Here is an 18,295-nt window from a genome sequence, read left to right as displayed (position 1 = left end):
ATCCTCGATCTATAATTTTTGCAGCGTTTGCTTGTTTCGCTGGAGGTGTCTGGTTACGTCGACAGTATGATGTGTGTATGTGTGTAACTACTGTACAGTATTTTAGACCTTTGTGTGTAATACAATAATAAATATGTGTTCAATATAAATATTTTAATCTCTGTCGAAGACAAAACCGAGAATGACACTCGCCTGGACGACGAATAATCCATGTTGATTCTTACTCGTACTGGGTGAGATAATATGGCAAAAGCAAGAGGGCGGCAAATAGATAATCCGCCCCGGTTGAGCTTTGGAAAAACATCATTGAGCGGGCAAACCTAACATCGACCTATGGGTTTGTTGGTTCACTCAACGCTTTCTCTTTTGCGTTCCCCCCACACACCGCGTTCCAACGGCAATTGAACGCAGCCTCGAAAGCTTTAGGGACATGACCTGCACTCATTCCCTGACCTTCGAGCACCTCACTTTTTACTTTGCCGGGTTGCACCTGGATCATCGGGCAACCTCATCCTAGTTATCATCACCCCTCCCTGCCAACATACTTCTTCCTCCGGGTCATCACCACCGCCTAGTTTGTTTCAAAACTATCTATCTTTTAAGGTAGGTCGGCATTTACTGTACCTGCTGACGATAGCCCGGATTTCTTTCACGGCCAACCCACCAAATTTCCCCCATTGACAGTGCTTCCCTCGTGGCAAAGCTTCCGCCGTCGATAGACCGAGTTGACTTTTGTGACTCGGGTCTCTCACATGGTGGCCAACGAGGTTTTTTTTCATTATGGGGAGAATTGAGAAGCTGCCTGGCTCGAAGCACGAGCCTACCAAGGTTCGTTATCTACTCAGCATGCCGATATTTTTTTTTTAAATTGTATGCTTGGACTTGGAATATCCATATTGACTGTTGTAATAGTCTGCTGCTTTACGAGCTTTTGCTGAATCCGCGAATACTATTCCGATACCTGAATTACCTAAGCACCTATCGAGTTTTCCCCGCCGATGGCCGTTCCCGAGAGGAGATCTTTACAACTGGATTCACGTACTCAATCGATTTGATGACATACTAGCTCGAGTAATTAGTCAATATGGTCTTGACAAAGGGCCTCAGACAGTCCCTTTTGATCGGAGATTTCTTATTGACGAGTATGTTGCTGCTGAAGTAGCACCAACTAAGGAAGAGTGTGTAGCCAAACTAGATACTCTTGGGTTTGGAATCGAAGGCGATAGAGAATTAGTGGAGTCAATACTAGACTTCTCACGGCTGCTCCTAGAAAAATGTGGGAACCGGAGTTTGTACAACAGTAGTGAGCGATTGAACGACCTTTTATACACGTCCTCGCTTTCTATGCTCCAATGTACTCTTCGAATTGGTGTCTGTCTAGCACAACGATACTATTCCAGACAACGAACGACCAACAGCTCCCATTTTCACCAGAGCCTCTTGACGACCCATTATAATATCGAACTAGAGCGTGTTCAGAAGCTTGCTGCGCCCTTTCCTCGTCCACAATTTTCCGGAAAGCCTACAGATGTTCTGGGGTCTGGAAAAGGCAAAGAAAAGGCACATTCTCATACGGTGTCGTCGGGGAGCTGCAACGCCAATAATTTAATCAGCTTGACCCGAGATGTCACGCCCGAGAAGCCGGAGAGTGAGATTCTCCCTGACAATGGCGTTGGAACTAGCGACTGGGAGGGCTGGGGCAATGTTCGCCTATCTTACTATCTCAGAGATCCAGAACATGTTCAAGAATCCTCTGGGCTGGGAAGTCGGGTACAAAGCTCCCAAGTTCCCATGACCCCCACCCCTATCCGCCGACATTCTGGAAACATAGGTTCTAGGTTTGGCCGCGACTCCACTTTGATAGAATCCCCCTCCGTTATCTCACCATCGCCAACCACGAAGACTGATGATGTTTCGCGTGGAATGACTGTATTAGAGCTATCAAGTTTTGAGATAGTGTCCCGTGGAATAGAAGAAGTGGTGAAGCAATACGGAGAAAATCTCCCTAAAGACTCGACATATGAACTATTAAACCGTGTGCGCATAGCATATGCACTTGCAAAGTCTTTTGAGACAAGACAGCAGATCCTTGCTATTAGGATTCTGGCAATCACCAATTTAGCATACATTTATCCGGAATCCATGTTTCAACAGAAGATATTGCAGCAAGACTCGGATGAACCTAAACGTCTTCAAATCGCTTATCAGCTTGCAGAGTTTGTACACCTCGGCGTCGCTGGTGATATTAGTGCTTCTGGACTTAATCAAACTTTCGCTCTTGGCTGCCTTGATGCTCTGGCTCGACATAAATCCAAAGCTGCAGATATTTGTGCTGCGCTTAATGTCAATGTAAACCATGGAATTTTGATGTTTGTCATTCGTAAAACTGTCTCAGATCTCGGTACAAGCGACGAAGATGACGATAATTATGACAGCGACGACTGGCGGGATGCCCTATTTTCACTGCTGCGGACACTTCCGAACTCTGGAGCCAGGACGCCTGAGACTCTGGTTTCAGCCGGTTTGATTCCGATGTTGGTTGATATTCTCAACCTTCGAACTGAGAAGGCCCGCCGTGTGTACCCTAGGGTAATGGAGTTCCTCGACACTTACGTCCACCCTGTCCGAGACTCTTTGGCGACATTGGCATCTGCCCGTGGGTTTGATGCTTTATCTAACCTCATTTCGTTTGAGTCTAAGTCGGCCTTCGACCTCGTCCAAGAAGGCAGAGGAATTCCCGAGGAATATAAAACTGCGCTTACTGACTATCGGATACCTTACCTCCATCAACAGTCACTGCGGTGGCTGTTCAAATTCGTCAATCATGTTATGCAGCACAACACCAGTGGGTTTGAGCGTCTGCTCCGGAATTTGATTGATTCACCGCCCTTGTTAGAGGCCCTTCGTTTGGTACTGGAACATTCAAATGTTTTTGGCTCACATGTTTGGAGTGGGGCTGTGAATGTCATGGCTCATTTCATCCACAACGAACCAACCAGTTATGCAGTGATCGCCGAAGCTGGGTTGAGCAAATCGCTATTAGAAGCTATTACCGCTTCTCCTATGAAAGTCCAGCCTACAGAAGATGGCAAAAATTCCCCCTATTTTCTTCCTTCTGATACCGAGGCGGATCCAAAAGCTCTTGTCACTCAGCTAATCACCTCACCAACGTCTAAAGGATCGGATGGTATCTTGCCTTCTTCTGAGGCGATTATCTGCATACCCCTCGCATTTAGCGCTATATGCTTAAATTCAACTGGCTTGGAGCTATTCGAATCTTCAAGTGCCCTAGACAGATTCTTCGATGTTTTCGAAAATCCTGCCCACGTAAAGTGCATGAAAGGTGACCCCAACCTTCTTCGAGCCCTAGGCAGCTCGTTTGACGAGCTTGTAAGGCATCACCCACGCTTAAAGAAACCAGTGACTAGTGCAATTATACGTATGGTTGCAAGAATGCGCATTCTCATGGCCACTAAAGCTTGGGAGCACGGCGCTGGTGTGAAGCTGTGGTACGATGAAGGTGATAAAAAGCTGTTCTCTGGTGGCTTAGCATCTGTTGTCACCGAGGTTGGCGCCCCATTTACCCAGGATCTTGAGGCTCTGCGGGCCTCAGCGATAACTTACATGGGTGAAATGGGGCCTTCCGCGAATGACCTACCTGCACATTCCTATGGAGATGTGATCGGGGGCCCCCATGTGCAACAATGGATGCTGACTTCTGATGAAGACAGCGATGGTCTCGGAGTGGTCGACTATCTTACTCCAGTACTAGGGTTTTTGACCGCCTTCTTTGAAAACCAGAATATGTGCTCCAATTTTATCGAGTTCGGAGGGGTGGAATATGTACTTGATTTTGCGACCTTACCAAGCATTCCTTCTAGTTTTCAGATTGGTTCAGTTTGCCCTCAGCTGTCGCAAGTCATTAAAGTTATGGCTGAGACGAAGCCACATCTCGTTCTACCCTCAGTGGTTCATCGTTCCCAAAAGGTACTTGACAGACTAAGCCCATTTTATGAGACGTGGCATCCGGATGGTTTCTTTTCTCCCTTGACTTGTGCCTCGCCTACGGATATTCCGGATGAGTACGACGTGAAGCTGAAAGGTACTTACTACGTGAAACACCTTGTTGCCATGGGTATACACACAGATATCCTACGCGAAATTTATGCTCCCCCTGTATATCCTATCCGACCCAGCCAGCAAATCTCCCCATTCGTCCAGACCAATTTAGCAGATAGATATGCGAAACTTGTTCAGGGTTTAGGTCGTCTTCAAGCGGCATGCGTTTGGGAAGAGATAATCATGCAAAAAAATATGCCAGAAGAGTGGAATGAAGCGACAAGAATGGGTCCCCTACCAGGGCTAAGCGATGTTTTCGGGGGTCCTCGTACTTTTCGACCTACGCCAGCGGCCGATAGCACTGAATCCACGGCTGCGAAAGAGAATTCAGAGCCACTACCGAAAGGATCTGAAAATTGGGCAACATGCCACAATACTAGGGTCCTTCGTTATGTAGTCGGCACTTTACCGCTGGCGATCACGGGTGTTTACCAGCTACTGGGGCATGGCCTTACAAGTAAACGGAGAATGGATACGTATCAACGTCAAAAAGCGATGAAAGTTGCTGAAGCCATGGCCTCTGCAATTGCCGGCAATCTGAGAGAAGCGAGTGACGCTGACATGAAGGATCGGTTCTCATATCTCATCGTTATATTATCCTCACTCTCACAACTAGTTTTTGATAGTAAGTTTTGAAATCCTAGCTCGTATCTAAATTTAAGCACTGACGAAAGTTAAAGCCGCGAAAGATCGTCCGCATTCGCATTGCTTAACGATAGTTTTGAATGCATTCAAGAAACTCGACGGGTTACAGACCCTGAAAGGCTTGGCCGATATTTTCTTGGTTCAGATCAAGACTTTGACAAGCAAGGCAAAGGACAGTCCTAATGAGCTGCCAGCCCAGTTAGCCCCAGTTTGTGGTTGCATTAAGCTCATTTTGACTTTCTTTTCAGAAATGACGTCGGCACGTTATATTATTGATTCCGCCCAGACTCAAGCATTGGCAACGGAAGGGCATAGAGATCGACCAGATTCTTTTACGCCATCCCAATTTCTGGTTGAGTTGCGGATGGAAGCGCTGCCGTTGGTTCAAAAAATGTGGGGCTCTGATTTTATTGATGATGCATCAAGCTCGATGGTGAAAAGCCTCATCGAGATCCTCCGCTCTGTTCTAGAAGGAGAGTATGAAACTGGAGCATTTCGCCGCGGTGATGTTCCTCCCATAGCCGGAACACCTACCCCTAGAACTTTTGCTTTTCATGTCGGTCGCCTTGGCTATCTCACAGAAAAAGGCTACGACGAGAACCTCGTGATGGAGGCGTTGTATCGTTGCAACAACTCCCTATCTTCTGCGGAAGAATACTGTACTGCATATAAAGGCTTCAGGCCTCCCGCTAGGCTCCCTGTTCCCTCATCTGATATTGAACCGACTTCAAGGGTGACGGGCCCCTCGCAAGCTGAGGGCCTATTTGGCACCCCTACGCAAAGCCAAGCCGCGAGATCCGATGGCTCTCCGTCGTCTGCTTTTGATGAAGCTTACGAAGGCCCAATTGAAGCCCTTCTTGATGTAATACAAGGTACATCTGTAAACCCACCCCCTCCACCACCACAACCAAGCGATTCGACGGACTCAGAAAATATGCAAGATGACCAAATTACGGCGAACACCTCAGCTTTACAGAGTACTAGAAGAACATCGACACCGAAGCGCCGAGATGTGGTCACTGTCGAAGATTTGGATAGTGAGCGCGAGAAGGTGCGCTCCAATTTGATTGAAAGGTGCTTGGAAGTTTTGAATCTTCATCACGACGTTACTTTCGAACTTGCAGATCTCATAAATGCTGCTACAAAACTCCGTGATGTCACGTTATTCCGCAAAGAAATTGGAGAAACCTTGATACATTCTCTTATCTCTCTTCAGATGGAGGAGAACTTCCAGTCCGGGGGACAAAAGATAGCTGCATATGCGAATCTGCTTGCCTTGGTTCTTCAAGATAAAAACGTCTATGAAGCTACGTTGGACCAATTGAAGGAAAATTTTTCACTTCTTTTAGGTTTTATCACAATTCCACAGTCCAATGCCGAGAAGTCTACAGGAGAGGCCTGCCCATGGATTGGCCAGGTCCTTTTGATCCTTGAAAGAATTCTATCGGACGATGAGCAACCAGAAGAAATTTCATGGATATTTCCAAATGTAGAAAACGCTGTTCCGGACCCTCCTGAGGAGGGACAGGGGCCTTTAATTGCAAATGAATCCAAGATGGAGCTTTTTGAATCTATTGTGGAGATCTTGCCGCGAATTGGCAAAGATGACTCTCTCGCGTTATCCGTCTGTCGAATTTTTGTGATACTAACCAGAAATCGTGATATTGCCATGAAATTGGGCGAAAAGCGGAATCTACAACGATTGTTTGTGATGATAAAGCAGCTCGCTGACTCTTCGAACGATAAATTGCAAAGTACCTTTCTGCTGATTTTGCGGCATATTATTGAAGACGAGGAAACAATTCGTCAAATTATGCGAAACGAAATCGTAGCGAATTTTGATTCCCGGTCTCCACGCCAGACTGACACAACTGCCTATCTCCGCCAGTTTTATCATTTAGCTTTGAGGTCTCCAAAAATATTTACAGAAGTCACACAAGAAAAACTCAAGCTACCGAGATATGACTCACAGCAGAGGCAACAACCTCTAATGTTGATACCAGATCAGAGTGAAGCAGAATCTGAGCGAGCCGGAAGCCCATCGGGTGAAGAGAAGGAGGGCGACCCGAGCAAAAAGGATGAACATTCTGCTGAACCGTTAGAGAAACCACATGAGGAAGCAAGTCGCGTGCACGATGATTCGAAACTAAAACCAAAGTCTGAACTCAAGCCACCAACAGTGGAACACCCCGATGGTGTTATTCATTACCTTCTTTCTGAGTTACTCTCTTATCGAGACGTTGACGATAAAGAAGTTCTGGCACCTTCCACGGATAATTCTCCTAATCAGTCGGGGGATGTTGAAATGACTACAACAGACGTACCTCCAACCTCCTCAACCTCCTCAACTCCTTCACGAGCGGCATCAGCAACTAAGAAACCAGAAAAGCCACAATTTAAGCCCGAAGATCACCCAATATACATCTATCGATGTTTCCTACTTCAATGCCTAACGGAGCTTCTTTCATCTTACAATCGTACGAAGGTGGAGTTTATTAACTTCTCGCGTAAGGCTGATCCGCTTGCTACCACGCCATCCAAACCACGGTCTGGTGTTCTCAATTACTTACTTCACTCCCTTATTCCTGTTGGAACCCTGGAACATGATGAGTCTACAATATTTAAAAAGAAAATGAATACCTCAAACTGGGCTATGAGAGTGGTAGTCGCACTGTGTTCTAAGACAGGCGAATTCGGTGGATCGAAGCGACGTCCCACAATGGACGAAGAGGATGAGGCCGATTTGATGTTCGTCCGAAGATTTGTTCTCGAGCATGCCCTGAGGTCCTATAAGGAAGCGAATGTTTCGCAAGAGCGTCTTGACGTAAAGTATTCACGGCTTATGTGCTTGGCTGACCTTTTTGATAAAATGCTGAGTGGAGCCACAACATCCGATGGCTCGGCACCTTATCCATCTTCAACTAGATACATTGCAAAGATGATGTTTGAGAAAAATTTCATTTCGGCGTTCACTACCTCAATTTCGGATATCGATGTTAACTTTCCATCTTCTAAAAGAGCTGTCAAGTATATCCTTCGCCCGCTAAATAAACTTACTCAGACCGCCGTCTTGCTGAGTGAGGCAGCATCTATCGCTGGCGTAAGTACACCAGGTGTTGCCGACGAAGAGGAGATTTCTTCCGCAACTTCGGTATCAGACATAGATGACGACCGGGAGGAAACCCCTGATTTATTCCGCCACTCTACCCTAGGAATGTTCGAACCAGACCACGAAGAAGATACAGTAAGTGAAGAGGAAGAGGACGAAGATGAGATGTATGACGATGAATACGACGAAGAAATGGAATATGAAGAGGATATGCCTGAAAATGATGGCGAGGTTGTGAGCGATGAAGAGCTTGATGGTCGCGGTCCAATTGAGGGCATTCCTGGTGATGCTCCGATGGATATTGAAGTTCTCATTGATAGTGGCGAAGAGGACGAAGATGATGACGATGAGGATGAAGATGAAGATGAATCTTCTGATATGGATGACGACGAAATTATGGCTGGTGAAATCACTGGAGACCGTGACAATGATAGTTTGCATGACGGTGATGATGATGATGAATGGGAAAGTGAAGAAATGTCCGACGGGGACGATGTTAACGCTGAAATTATGGATCAATTGGAGGATGATATGGAAGACATTGCGCAGGGGGATCGTCATGGTGCGCCACCTCACTTTGACGAGTTGTTACGAGTTCTCGAAGGTACAGGGGGCACCGTTCAGCGGATTGATGGGGATCTTGGTCTACATGCTAGCATACACGATGATATGATGGACGATGATGAAATGAATGAAGATGAGGGTGAGTTCTATTAAAATGACGCTGTAGACTTTATATGCTGACTATGCTACAGATGAGGATGAAGATGTTGATGAGTTGGAGGAAGATGCTGATGACTTTGATGGCTTTAATCCCTTTGACGGTGAGTGCCCTTTCGAACTACTTGCTACGCGGTACCTTGATATTTATGCTTCATTAGATGACGAGGCGGATATGGCGAATTCACCTTGGGCATGGGTAGACGAGCTCACTCATGCGCGCCCTCAGCGATCCCCATGGAATATTTTTGCCGGCGGGTTCACTGGCGGACGACATGGTGGTGTTCCTGTTCCAAGTTACCGAACTCACCGCACCCAAATTGCGGCTCCTCGAAATGACGACGGCACAAACCCCCTCCTTCACCGCCGCGACCGTCCGACAGACCAACCAGCCAGTAATGAAGCCTTTAGTGATTGGGTTCATGCAATTGACCCTGCCAGCCAAGGTAGACTTTTGGCTGTGGACAGCCCCATAACTTTTATGAATGCTATCCTACAAGTTATTGGCCAGGGAGGTCCCGGCTTTGGGGTTGTTACGCGCGCCGATGGATTCCATCTCCATATTGACCGCGATGCCACTTTACCAAGCCGCCTTCAGGACCTTCTTGGTTTAAGCAGGCCTCATGCCACTGGCGCTCGTCCTCGCGACGACCCGGCACAAGCCGTAACTTTTAACGTGGCGACTACCACCAGCCGTTGGCAGGAAGAGGCTCGTATTCTTTTTGGAAATGGCTATATTGACAAATGCATGCGTGTCATGAATACAATTTTCAAACTTCTTGTCCCTCCTGCGGTCGAGGAAGGCAAGCTGCGTCAAAAAGAAATGGAGCGAATCAAGAAGAGAGAGGAAGAACGGCAAGAAAAAGAACGCCAAGAGCGCATTGCGAAAGAAGAAGCCGAAAAAGAGCGAAAAAGGAAAGAAGAGGAAGAGGAAGCGTTGCGACAGCAGCAGCAGGAAGCAGAACGTGTGGCGGAAGAGGGCCATCAGGAACATGTCGCTGACGAGCCTATGGATGATGCACAAAGTATGGTAACATCTCAAGAGCCACAACAACATACTGGTGAAGACTCTGCTGCAGGCCCGTCTGAATCTCGCCCCCGTGTCCACACTACAATCCGTGGCCGACAACTTGACATCACGGGCATGGATATTGATCCTGAATTCCTGGAAGCTATTCCCGAAGAGTTCCGGGAGGAGGTCATTATGCAGCAGCTTGCTGAACAAAGGTCTCATGCGGTCGCTTCTGGTGAGGAACCAAGCGAAATCAACCCTGAATTTCTAGAAGCCTTGCCACCAGAAATCCGCGAAGAACTTTTGCAGCAAGAAGCGGCGGATCGTCGTCGTCGTGAAAGAGAGACTGCTCGTCGGCAGGCTGCGGCCAATGGAACCCCACATGCCGAAGAAATGGACCCGGCAAGTTTTATTGCTACTCTAGATCCATCTCTCCGACAAACAGTTTTAGCAGACCAGCCTGAAGAGGTTCTAGCAGCACTTGGCCCTGAATTTGTCGATGAAGCCCGAGCCCTTACTGGGAGGCGCTTAACCCAATTTGAAATCGGACGAGCTAATCCACGGTCTCGAGCGGAGGTGTCGCATCAAACTGAAGGCGCAAAAAAATCCCAGCGCAAGCAAATAGTACAAATGCTCGACAAAGCCGGCGTTGCCACTTTACTACGCCTCATGTTTATGCCCTTACAAGGAAACGCCCGACATCACCTCAATGATATATTGCACAATGTTTGCCAGAATCGCCAAAATAGAATAGAGGTTCTAAGTTTACTCCTCTTGATTTTACAGGATGGAAGTGCCGACATTTCTGCTGTTGAGCGCAGCTTCGTCCAACTGTCTCTTAGGGCAAAGACTTCCGCCACCCAAAGAACGCCTCAGTTGAAACGCACGCTATCCACGCCCATTCCTGGTTCAAATGGCGATGTCACACCTCTGGTAGTAATCCAACAGTGCTTAGGCGCGTTATCTTTTCTTACACAGTATAATCCACATATCGCTTGGTTCTTCCTCACAGAGCACGAAATGCACACAGCATTGAAGTTAAAATCGCTCCGCAAGGGCAAATCTAAGGAAAGCAGGGCAAATAAATTTGCCTTAAACTCTTTGTTATCCCTTCTGGATCGCAAGTCAATATTGGATAGCCCAAATTGCATGGAGCAACTCTCTGGTCTTTTGAGTAGTATCACACAGCCACTGACTATCTTACTGAAGAAAGAAAAGGAGAAACAAGAGGAAGAATCCAAGGCCAAGGAAGCTGAAGCTGCTAAGGAAAAAGAGGGTACTCGGGGTGGGGAGCCTTCCCCTGATGATTCAGCTCAGGGAGACACGGCAATGACCGATGTGGCGACTGACCAGGAACGGCTGGATGTTGAACAGTCGAACAAATCAGAGTCAAAGGAACCAGGCGACGAGTCAAAGCAAAAGAAACAGCGCATTCTCGAGCCGCCTGTTGTCCCTGAATATAACCTTCGACTGGTTGTCCATATTTTAGCTGCCCGGGAATGTAATGGCAAAATTTTCAGGGAAACTCTGTCAACTATTAATAACCTATCCTCAGTTCCCGGTGCCAAAGAGGTTATTGGTAAGGAATTAGTTCAACAAGCCCAAGCCCTAAGCCGGTCTATACTACTGGATTTAAACGAGCTGGTTCCGTATATCGTCCAAGCGAAGAGTGGCACTGATGTTCAAGGTATGGCGCTGTCAAAGTTCTCTCCAGCGAGCTCAGAACAGGCTAAACTTCTTCGTGTCCTCACTGCCCTTGATTACCTTTTTGACCCAGCTAGGGGAGATAAGGATAAGGCAATAGGCATTGAGGCTGGAAAGGAAGATTTGCTCAAGGACCTATATGAGAGTGCCACTTTCGGACCGTTGTGGAACAAATTAACCGAATGTCTCACGACCATTCGTCAAAAAGAAAATATGCTCAATGTTGCGACTACATTACTTCCGCTCATAGAATCGCTTATGGTCGTTTGCAAGAATACCACTTTACGAAATCTTCCACTTTCTAGACACGGGCGAGAGTTTTCCGTTTCCAGCCCCCCGCCTGATGCTGGAATGGAAGGCTTGTTTTTCACTTTTACTGAAGAGCACAGAAAGATTCTCAATGAGCTTGTTCGCCAAAATCCCCGGCTAATGAGCGGTACATTTTCGCTCCTAGTTAAGAACCCGAAGGTGCTGGAGTTTGACAACAAGCGGAATTACTTCAATCGTCGTATTCATTCCCGCGGGTCTGAAGCTAGGCATCCCCACCCGCCATTGCAGTTATCTGTACGCAGAGACCAAGTTTTCCTGGACTCCTTTAAATCATTATATTTCAAGAGTGCAGAAGAGATGAAGTATGGTAAACTTAATGTGCGTTTCCACGGAGAAGAGGGGGTCGATGCTGGAGGAGTTACCCGTGAATGGTTCCAAGTCCTTGCCCGTGGAATGTTCAACCCAAATTATGCTCTATTTATTCCCGTCGCTTCGGATCGTACGACATTTCACCCCAATCGCCTCAGTGGAGTTAACCAGGAACATCTGATGTTCTTCAAGTTTATTGGGCGTATTATTGGCAAGGCTTTATATGAAGGTCGGGTTCTTGATTGTCACTTCAGCCGTGCCGTCTACAAACGCATTCTTGGGAAATCGGTCTCGATCAAGGATATGGAAACTCTTGATCTTGACTATTACAAATCACTTCTCTGGATGCTAGAAAACGACATTACCGATATTCTTACCGAGAACTTTTCAGTTGAGGTAGAGGATTTTGGTGAAAAGCAAGTCATCGATCTTATCGAAAACGGACGTAATATTCCAGTCACTCAGGAGAATAAGGAAGAGTATGTTCAACTGGTCGTTGAGCACAGATTAGTCGGCTCTGTTAAAGAACAGCTGGATAATTTCTTAAAGGGTTTCCATGACATTATACCCGCAGACCTAATTTCCATTTTCAATGAACAAGAATTGGAGCTGCTGATATCCGGGCTTCCCGAGATTGATGTTGATGATTGGAAGAGCAATACCGACTACCACAACTATTCTGCTTCGTCTGCTCAGATACAGTGGTTCTGGAGAGCCGTTCGCTCGTTCGATAAGGAAGAGCGTGCCAAGTTGCTTCAGTTTGTCACAGGGACCAGCAAAGTTCCCCTTAACGGCTTCAGGGAACTTGAAGGTATGAATGGGTTTAGCAAGTTCAATATCCACAGGGATTACGGTAATAAAGACAGATTGCCAAGTTCACACACTTGTTTCAACCGTATGTTCTCCGCCTCCAGTCTCATGATATCAGCCATCTAACGTACAGAATAGAACTTGATCTGCCGGAGTATGAAAGCTATGAAACACTCCGACAACGCCTCTACATAGCAATGACAGCTGGTAGCGAATATTTCGGATTTGCGTAAGCAAAAGCCATTAGAAAATTTCCTGCTTTGTTTCCGTCTTCGTGGTTCATTCTCTACTTCTGGGTTGCATTACCTACGTACTCTATCCTTTGCATCGGTGGCGCTATCAAGTTCACACTTAATGTACTCTCAGAAGGGCATGGCTTAAATTTTATTTTCCGAAAGGGGCCTGGGAAAAACGTACATACCTGTAACTAACTGATGCTCTTTGAACTGTTTTGTTTGGCACGCATGTTGTTTTGCTTCTGGAAGGCTGCTGCTGTTGTTGTTTGCTTGTCAAGCCAGTTGAAGTGCAGGTCAGCTGGATTTTGTGGGTAAATCTCCAACCTTACTGTTTAATTGATAGTACTAGATATAAATGCAGTATTCTCAAGCTCTCGCTGCTGCCGTCCTTTATTTCCTCGAACTTGTCCCTTTTCTTCGCTGAGGCCTAGTCCATTAGACCTATTTACCTAGCACGTGAGATCTTATCAGATCCGCAAGTTTACCTCCAGATTAGGCTTAGCTTAGGAAGGAAAAATCTTGGAGACCAAAGACCTAAGCGCAGAACTTCAGATCGAAGCCATCAGGTCTGGCTGCTTATACGTCCCATCCGGTGAGATGCTAGAACTTCTCTAACAATCTAAAGTGTCATTTGGCCAATTTCCGAGGATATTTTACTACAAGAGCCTCTTGTTGGTTTATAACGAGAAGATGGCGACAAACTCCATCAAACTATTGACTGGAAACAGTCACCCAGAGTTGGCGCAGCTAGTTGCTGATAGGTACGAACACTTGATACCCCCGGCTGTGATATCATCTAGCACCTCTTTCTGTTACCTGTAACTTCATATGCTTAACTTGTTAGAGAAAATATGGATTTCGCGAGTTGGATACTTACATCAGATTTACGCCCACTGACATGTGCTTAGACTCGGTATCGAGTTGACAAGGGTTATGGTACTGCAGTACTCGAATCAGGAAACCAGTGTGACTATTGGAGAAAGTGTCAGAGACGAAGATGGTACTATTTTCTTAACAGATTTCATCCATGCCCCAGCTCTGTAGTTTCCTATGCCCTTATGCATTTTTCTACACTAGTGGCTTAGGCACAGAAAGCCTATGGCAGATTGTGAATGAGTATCATCACTAATACGCCGTTGTAGTTTTTATTTTGCAATCAACACGACCTAACGACATCAACGATGGCCTCATGGAGTTACTGATTATGATCAACGCCTGCAAGACTGCCTCAGCAAGACGCATTACTGCTGTTATTCCTAATTTTCCGTATGCCCGCCAAGACAAGAAAGACAAAAGTCGTGCGCCCATTACGGCAAAACTCATGGCCAATATGCTTCAAACAGCCGGATGCAATCATGTCATTACTATGGACCTACACGCCTCGCAGATCCAAGGGTTTTTTAATGTGCCCGTAGATAATCTCTACGCTGAGCCAAGCATGTTGCGCTGGATTCGGCAGAACCTTGACGTGACCAATTGCGTTATTGTTAGCCCTGACGCAGGCGGCGCCAAACGAGCAACGGCTATTGCAGATCGGTTGGATCTTCAGTTTGCTTTGATCCACAAGGAGCGACCTCGCCCAAACGAGGTCTCACGCATGGTCCTTGTTGGAAGTGTCAAGGACAAAACCGCCATCATTGTCGATGACATGGCCGATACTTGTGGTACACTGGTAAAAGCGGCCAGCACTCTTATTGACAACGGCGCGAAAGAAGTACTTGCAATTGTTACGCACGGGATTCTTAGCGGGAAGGCCATAGAGACGCTCAATACTGGTCGGTTAAGCCGCATTGTGGTCACCAATACCGTCCCGCACGAGGAGAAGAAACTGTTGTGTGACAAGATTGAGACGGTTGACATCAGCCCCGTATTAGCAGAGGCTTGTCGACGAACGCATAACGGAGAGTCAGTGAGCTTTTTGTTTTCGCATGCGGTGTCATAGGAACCTTGATATAGACTACCAATAATTGGTTGGTTGGCCGAAATTGGCTTTTGCTTTTCCGGGTGTATTCCATAAGAAGGCCACGCGTAAAGCCGTAGTACTTCCCGGATATTGTCCAACATGGGACGTAATAAAAAAAGCTGTTTTTTGAAGTGAATTAGCTTCGTACTGTACATAATTACATACTTCGTAGATGCTCTGTACATGCATCATTAACCCTGAATGAATGATGATTCTGAATTTCACAATAATATTGATCCGAAATTTAAATATATGTGCTCACACCTGTAGGATTGAAGCATCGAACGGGGGGGTCCAGGACAACAGTACCACGTACTTGTATAATTATCCAACTCCCACCCAAGCCTATATCTTCCTTTCACACTCCGCCAATGCTTTTTAGCTCATTGTATGGAGTATGACCCGGATGGGGGCCGCGGCACAGACGCAGAGTCAAAAATAAGCAAACATTTTGTAGACCTTGTACGATTTCCCTTGCCGGTAATCATTTGCCGAGCCCGGCTGCTACTGTCGGAGTCGCTTCGGCTGAATGACCCTTTTATTGTACTGCCATGGAACTAACCTCCGCCAGAGGACTACGGCGCATTGTTTGTGTGAAAATACACTAGGTTGCTGTTTTGCAACGCAAGGAGAGTACGAAATATCGGTTCCGTCTAAGGCTTTATCAACTGATATTTCTCACTAGTGCCACAGTTGGCATGGGCCAGGCTGTAAATCCGTACTCAACTCGAGATAGGGCAAAGATGTTGGAACAAACATGTCATTTGGCAACCGAATTTTTGTAGCAAAGACATAATAGTAACTCCCATGACCCAAAGACTCTGTATTCGTTGCTCGAAAGAAAATAGGTAAAGAGAAAAGAAAAACATGGTATTTTCTCTTTAATTCGAGGCTCGTAATATTTGCACACAACACCCCATTTCTGTCCGCACCAGAACTTCCTCCCGGTATTATCCCAGCAGAATCTACTTTCTCATTGAGGACGCTCGGCGCTTGCGAAGCTCATCACGCTTCGCCTTCTCCTCGTGGACACGAGAAGCAAGGAGTTTGGCGTATTCATTACTAGGCGATAGAAAAACGTTCATCAGTAACCATGGTTTATTAAACAACAATGCACAGACTTTGGGATACTCACGCTTGCTCTTTGGCGGACTCGGCCCGGCGGCGCTTGAGTGCCATTCTGTGACGTTTGCGCTGTAGGCGCTGGGGAGTGACAAGACGTTGAATTTTGGGGGCCTTTGTGTATTCCTTCTTTCCTTCTCCAGATGGGGTGACAGTGCGACGGATAACAAATTTTCTCACATCATCCTTCTTATCGAGTCCGAAGAATCTGCGGATCTTGGTGGCTCGCTTGGGACCAAGTCTCTTAGGGTTCACAACATCTGTAAGTCCGGGAATATCGCTTTCGCCTTGCTTGACAACCGTGAGGGCCATAACGGCGAGATCATATCCAGTAATGGCTATAGACAAGAGGGTTAGAAACTCATTCGTCTCAAAGGGCCCAAAAGCGCCCGCCGAAGCAGGTTTATTCTTACCTCCGCGCACGCTCTTACGCTTGCGCTCACCAGTTCGGCGGGGCCGGTAGCAGCTAAAGATGATGGTCAGGAACACTTTCTCCAAGCACAGTTGATTTCAATACCTGTGGCCTGCACTAAGGAGGAGTCTGGTACGGTTGGGCAAAAGCACTGCGAGAGCCTGTGAGTATAGAGTTGATATGGATTTTTGAGTCATGAGCACAAACCGCCTTGCTTCATGGGGAAACCTGTAGCATAATCAGTAAAAGCTCGTAGCAGAGCGGCGATAATTGCCGCAAGTATCCCGTACCTTGCTTATCGTTTCCACCAGTAATCTTGAACAAATAGCCCTTGAATTCATCACCGAGCGTGTCACCAGGAACCTATCCACCAGGCAAAGAAAATTTAGTATAAGTACACACGTATTCCTCCAGGCCAAGGTCTGCCTGGCCACCCTTGAAAATAGCCATGATACGGGCCAATGCTCACTTCAGTTCCCATGCGCTTCTCCATGAAGGGCCGGAGCTTACGCTCGTCGTCAATATCAATCAATTTCTGGGACCCATTGGCTGGGTAGGCGATGTTGAGCTTCATCTTGACGAGAATCCGCGGTCAAGATGGCGCACGCAAATTGTCGAGGGGCGGTGGTTGGAAAGGGTCGTCGGCGTCTCACACAAATCGACTTCAAATCTCATTTTGTGGAAATTCCGGCTTAGCGAGTCGCGTGTGGGCAGCTGACTCAGCGACACTAGACTAGAACAGGCGTGTCATTATATAAGCAGCCCTACATAAACGCAAGCCGATAACGTTGTCGCCCTTCCAGGCTAGCGTGAAGCCACCGCTTTTCTCGTTACGCCAACCCGAATGCTTCCCTTCCCACGACATTTGTCACTCAGCTCTCATATAGTTACTGCGCCGCTTGCAGCCCACATATACGCCTGCCGTTCTTTATCTGCTTTGGCTACGATACCTAGCAAGAACACAAAGGCTAGTGAGAGATATGGCTTAAGAAAAGGAATCTGAGTTTTGTCACCGACAAGTCACCTGAACCGATGCTAGGTATAAGATGCAGCTATACTAACGCAATAGATTTGAGGGAGGTATAAAGCTCCGCGGTGACACTTCCTAACTGTTTCCGGTTAGATCAACCTGACACCATACCTCTCGGATATGACTACCTTGAACTCTGCGGGATGCTTGCGATATCCACGTACGTCCTCACTTCCTCGGCAATGGATGAATTGAGCAGCTCGCAAAGCGTCTACAACACTTTATTATCCTATAGCCATTCGCTACTCATATGTACATGCACTCACTACGAAGTATCGGAGTATCATTGTCTCAATGGAAGAGAGCTTCTGGACTGCCTGACACTGGAGTATCTCGATCTGCTGTCTACTCCAAGTCTGCTGTCTACTCCAAGTTTGATCTCCAGTGCCACCACCATAAGATGCACTGCATACCCGTACAGAGAGATCGCTGGCCGGTGGGAAATGCAAACGAGGAGTAGATACTACTGTTATGCTTTGCTGTATCAATTAATTTTGATTGTTTTACTAGCTCACGCAACTCGACAGTTAAGAAAATTCTCAAAAATTGACTCCCCAAACTGAATTTTGGTCTGGATCCTAAGCCCTCATTGATAATTATCAGTCTGGAAACTTTCATGGACATGAGACTATTCTGTCATAATACGATTCTGTGATTAGAACAATCAACTCCCTGCTCAGATTCCTTTTTTTTTTTTTTTTTTAAAAAAAATCTATGACTCGGCAATTACGATCATTGGTATTCATGCTTTGAACACAATATTAATGAATATCA

The 18,295-nt window shown here is 46.6% G+C and overlaps 2 protein-coding genes across 2 annotated transcripts; one reads left to right on the top strand and one right to left on the bottom strand.

Annotated features, from left to right (window-relative positions):
- Positions 1 to 780: 780 nt before the first annotated feature.
- TOM1 (E3 ubiquitin-protein ligase tom1) lies at positions 781 to 14,936 on the top strand (the record flags this gene model as incomplete). The annotated part of the gene is made up of 7 exons (XM_049253619.1): positions 781 to 828; positions 913 to 4,744; positions 4,800 to 8,576; positions 8,629 to 12,843; positions 12,897 to 12,987; positions 13,903 to 13,994; positions 14,137 to 14,936. 7 exons carry the CDS (start codon positions 781 to 783, stop codon positions 14,934 to 14,936), a joined length of 12,855 nt encoding a protein of 4,284 aa, XP_049107439.1.
- Positions 14,937 to 15,922: 986 nt separating this feature from the next.
- Positions 15,923 to 17,065, bottom strand: RPS6 (40S ribosomal protein S6; the record flags this gene model as incomplete). The annotated part of the gene is made up of 7 exons (XM_049253618.1): positions 15,923 to 16,019; positions 16,093 to 16,417; positions 16,493 to 16,545; positions 16,597 to 16,642; positions 16,699 to 16,719; positions 16,782 to 16,854; positions 16,961 to 17,065. 7 exons carry the CDS (start codon positions 17,063 to 17,065, stop codon positions 15,923 to 15,925), a joined length of 720 nt encoding a protein of 239 aa, XP_049107438.1.
- Between the last annotated feature and the right edge of the window lie 1,230 nt (positions 17,066 to 18,295).

This window comes from Ophidiomyces ophidiicola (genome assembly GCF_022830035.1).
Source record: "Ophidiomyces ophidiicola strain CBS 122913 chromosome Unknown scaffold_19, whole genome shotgun sequence".
NCBI classification, from domain to species: Eukaryota; Fungi; Ascomycota; class Eurotiomycetes; order Onygenales; family Onygenaceae; genus Ophidiomyces; species Ophidiomyces ophidiicola.
The sequence above is the reverse complement of the archived record's forward strand: the minus strand, read 5'-3'. Positions and strand labels throughout refer to the sequence as shown.